The 5,000-nt window shown below is 35.3% G+C and overlaps 1 protein-coding gene across 6 annotated transcripts in view; it reads left to right on the top strand.

Annotated features, from left to right (window-relative positions):
• LOC144964214 (cGMP-specific 3',5'-cyclic phosphodiesterase-like) overlaps positions 1 to 5,000 on the top strand; it is a 146,395-nt gene that overhangs the window by 41,514 nt on the left and 99,881 nt on the right. For all 6 annotated transcript variants that reach the window (XM_078898228.1, XM_078898227.1, XM_078898225.1 and 3 more), the window contains exon 2: positions 1 to 140. This exon is cut by the window's left edge and continues 460 nt beyond it. In XM_078898228.1, the coding sequence (XP_078754354.1) occupies positions 1 to 140 (140 nt within the window). The remainder of the gene's footprint in view (positions 141 to 5,000) is intronic.

Below are 5,000 nucleotides of genomic sequence, written 5' to 3' on the forward strand. Positions count from 1 at the left end.
GCGATCGTGCACGTCGAGCCAGCGTGAAGAAGGACATTGATGATCTTCGCCGTATGTCCGAGGAAGAGCTGCTTATGGAACTAATCAGGGACATCGCTAGTGAATTGGACGTTACTGTGCTGTGTCACAAAATATTGCAGGTATGTTATTTTCTCTTTACTTAACAAATGGAGAACCCGTAATATTTGCAGAGAATTAACTCTCTCCTTACCGACCATTTTCAGTATTTTCCCAAAATGGCAGGCTTACCCAGCAGAAAAATGGATTTTTTATAAACTCAAACAATATCTATACAAAACAACTTTGTGTTCTTATTAATTAAAGAAATATCATTGTGATGTGCAAATTAAATCTGAATAAGAAAAAATGTATATTGAGTCGTAACAAATGTGACGATTTTGCTGTAGGTGGTAAGGAGAGGATTAAAGGCAATTACGAACAGGCACTTAATTATTTTACTTATTATAATACTGTATTGAGGAAATTAGCATAAAGGGAGACGACTCTATTGAGACATCAACGATCAAAATCGATCTGGTAATAAAGTCTGTCTGTGCTAGCAAATGAATTTGGCATTAGGGAGATCAGATTGCGATTTCCAACGTCAAATGACCAATTATAATGCCCTGGGAAAAGTAGACACCGTTTATACTTTCTCTTATAAGTGAGAGGACGCAGACACACTATTTAATGTTCTCACATAACAGTTAAACATACACCACCATTTATAAATTAAAACCCTCTTTATATAATATAATATAATATTAGTAAATGATTTAAAGAACGCCAAATAGGATATATATATATATATATATATATATATATATATATATATATATATATATATAGTAGTGGTGGTAGAAGTAGTAGTATGCCTTGTATGCCTTGAACTATGAAAAGTGCGGTGGTAGTTTCATAGTTCAAGGCATACAAGGCATACTACTACTTCTACCACCACCACCACCACTACTACTACTACTACTACTACTACTACTACTACTACTACTACTACTACTACTACTACCACTACTACTACTACTACTACTACTACTACTACTACTACTACTACTACTACTACTACTTCTACTACTACCACTACTACCACTACTCGTTATGAAATGGCCTTTTGTCATCGTCTAAAAAACCACTCACGCACATTCAAAAGGCATTGCTCGACACTATCAATTACTACTACATTATCGTACAAATTCTTTCCAATTTGATAAACAACAGACTGGAACAGAGGATGCGGCAAATAAGATATTCTTTCCTCCCAAGTTTCCATCATGCTATCAGTATTTCGTTCACAAAAAAATGGCATGGACATTTTAACAGTGTAGGTCCGTGAGCGGGATCCTTATAGATAGTATGCAGATGACGTCACTCAGGCCTTTGTTATTGTTTTTGCCATCCGCGTTTGTGAGTTGTTCTCACTAAACTGTATTAACCAGACTATCAAAGTTCATGGTTACACAGAGTTTGTGTGTTGGTCCGTTACACTTCCGGATGGCAATGTTGTGAACTCCTTGGCCAAGCGCATTCTATCTATACACTCCGGACCTGTTCGTAACTTTCGAAAACTCATATCCTGACATTGACCAAAAAATACGTCAAAGGACAAGTCTTTGGTCGCAAAAGAAAACAAATCGTGTTGTATTCAGTAGGTCATCCAATGGGATCACTTGTTTCCTTGAGCAAAACTAACAACAACTCACAAGGCGCAGCACACTCCTAAAAATGACGTCGAAATATAAGTCCCAGTGGGTCCTAGCGTAGCCATCGTTAAGTTATAGATAGTTTGCACTTGGCTAAGAAGCTCATAACATTGCCATCCGGAAGTATAACGGACCAACACACAAAACTGTGTGTAACCATGAACTTTTATAGTGTGGTTAATACAGTTTAGTGAGAAGTACTCACAAACGCGGATGGCAAAATACAATAACAAAGGCTTGAGTAACGTCATCTTCATTCTATCTATAGCCTGACACTGAAATCCAAAAGAATTGGCATTTTGACGTCATTATTTGGTTTTTGCACCGCCTAGTGAGTTGTCGTTAGTAGAGCTCATGGGAACAAGTTATTTCATTGGTTGAACTATTGAATACAACTCACGATTTGTTTTCTTTTGTGGCAAAAGACTGGCATTTTGACGTCATTTTTTGGTCAGTGTCAGGCTATAACTTTACGAAGGCCACGATCCTGGTGTCAGGCTATAAATACGGCCTGTTCCCTTCCCTCTCACCCACCCCAAACCCCTAAATGAAATGAACCTCCCCTCCCCCAAAAAAAAAAAAAAAAACCAACAAAGAAACAAAAAAAAAAAAAACCAAAAAAAAAATAAAAATAAAAAAAGAACAAAAAAGAAAACAGAAAAAAAAAAGAAAAAAAAAAAAGAAAACCAACAACCAAAAGACCCGTCGAAGCGTGCCAGAGTTGGCCCGATTGTTGAAAAGACCTGCAGGAACATGAGATAGAACCTCAACTAAGCAAACAAAAACAACAACAACAACCCCCCTCCCGAAAAACCCCCAACAAAACAAAACAAATAAAACTCACAAACACTAAACAAAACAATAAAACAAAAACAAAAACAAAACAAAACATAAAAGCTCACCAACCCCCCCCCCCAAATAAGCCCAATAAACAACAAACGAAAAAAAAATAACAAAAACAAATATAAATAATGGAATTTATCTTATTAGATTCTGGGACAATTATTGTTCGGTTTTAATATTAAAATTGATTTTGACTATTCTTTTACACCGTTCATCTCCAATGATTCAATTTTGAATTATACTTAAATATACTTACATATGGCAACGACAACAATAATGACAGCAACAGCAACATAAAAAGAACAACAAGACGACAACAGCAGCAGTAACTTCATCAATGACAAAATACCAACTAACTCATTGGAGAAGAAAGAAAAGCAAAACAAAAAAGCCACAATGAAATAATTTAAAAAATCCTGGCTAAAAGAAAAACACAAAATGTACCAAAAAAAAAAAAAAAAAAGAAAATGAAAAAGGAAAAAAAAAAAAAGAAAATGAAAAAGGAAAAAAAATGATCTATATAAATGCAAAAAAAAAAACTAATGAAATATTAAGAAACGGGAACTGGTAAATAATGTGAGAAAAGTGACAATTTTGTTTATTTTCAAACCTTCTCCTTTCCCAAAGAAAATACCACTGGGATTACATTAGTGACCCATCGTCTCAAAACCGTATTATGTTGGAACGAATTATATGCTTAAAAGCCGAATTAAATGTTAAACTGGTCAAAAATATAAATTGTTGGCATTAGCACCCTAAAATATGGTGTCCATTCTCCTCAATAAAACATACAAACTCAACACAAGTCTGAAATTTCTGGCTATCTCTGTTTGTTTGTCTGTTTGTTGCTTTAGGTCTCTTCCAACACAATTGAGGTTATATGAGAGACCGCTGAAACAAAAAAACAAGCAATTCAACAAAAATAGTACAAATGTAAATCAAAATCATAACCTAAAGATATCATAAGCTAAATTATAAATAACCAAGAACAAACAGGCAGAAGATTTACAGAAAAAATAATATCCCCTGTCAAAAATACAATCACAAACCAAAGAAGCAGGATAGGCTAGTAAAGAGAAGAAGAAACGACATCACTATCGGATCGTACACCCATGCGAACATCATAGGTATATGATTCAAGGGTGATGCTCCCATCCAACCACCCGCTTTCTGGCTATAAATTCAATTTTCAATATCTTAGGCATCCCGACTTAATACCGTTTTGAGGCGAAGGGTCACATTAGTGTTGTAGAAAGTGTATAACGTCCCAGCAAGTGGTGGAACATTCAAATGGTCCCTTATCTCTGTAATTGGGAAATCCAGCCACTTATAATGTTTTAGAAGGCCACCGACAGCATTTGACTACCACGGTTACACATTCCATAATGTCTTCAATCTCCACTCTGGTGAAGATAGTGATAGACTATATGAATCTTTGACTTCTACATTGATTAAACTGTAAGTCAAATTCATGCAACAGTTAAAGTTTCTTAAAACATAATGTAAAAGTAATCCTTTAGAGCCATTAGACCCACGGTGCCGGAGTTTATCCCGGTTTCTATGGCGTGAGACGGACAATTGCAATTGCTTGCTATCATTTTGATAGGACGCTAATCTATCGTAAAGTACTTTCCGCCAGCTGTTGGGTGGACAACGGGGTCAGAAATAAATGTCGACAGCACCCGGGATCGATCTAGCTCCCTTTGCGTGTTAAGAGGGTACTCTATCAACTGGGCCACCAGGACCACCAAAAACATTTAATGCTTTCTCAATAATGCATTCATGATGATGATGATGATGATGATGATGATGATGATGATGATGATGATGATGATGATGATGATCCAAGCTAAGATATGGTAACCCCAAAACAGAAAGTGTCTAAGGGAAATTTTACATGACAAACTTTGAAATAGTAATAAATACGTGGAACGGGGCGGGTTTGCAAAATTTGCAGTGATGACATGCCATCTTAGATTTAATAATATTTTCGGTAACAAAAAATACTTAAACGGCGCATGGCACGTGTCTATTTTGGATAATAAAGCTACATAAAATTATAAAAAGTAATAAACAAAAATGAATTTAACAGCTTCATAAAAGTACAAAAATGCCAAACACGGGCTTAAAATCCTTCTTTAACCCCCCCCCCAAACAAAAAACAAAAACAAAAACAAAAAAAAAAACAAAAACAAACAAACCCAATTTAAACTTAAATATATTACGAAAAAAACAAATCAACGGCAAAGAAATATTCTCTTTTCCTTTAAATGCCTATTACAATAAAACATAACTACATAATCTCAAAAAGCATGGTATGTAACACTAACAGACAGTTTTATTTAATCCGTCAAAGGTATTGAAAGCAATATCCATATGTCAATATATAGTCAAAAATACCAAAATACTAAGTGCTTCCCCCCCCCCCCTTCCTCCTAATCC

The sequence above is a fragment of the Berghia stephanieae genome, chromosome 2 (assembly GCF_034508935.2).
Source record: "Berghia stephanieae isolate SIO BIC M18660-M18661 chromosome 2, UCSD_Bste_1.3, whole genome shotgun sequence".
NCBI lineage: Eukaryota > Metazoa > Mollusca > Gastropoda > Nudibranchia > Aeolidiidae > Berghia > Berghia stephanieae.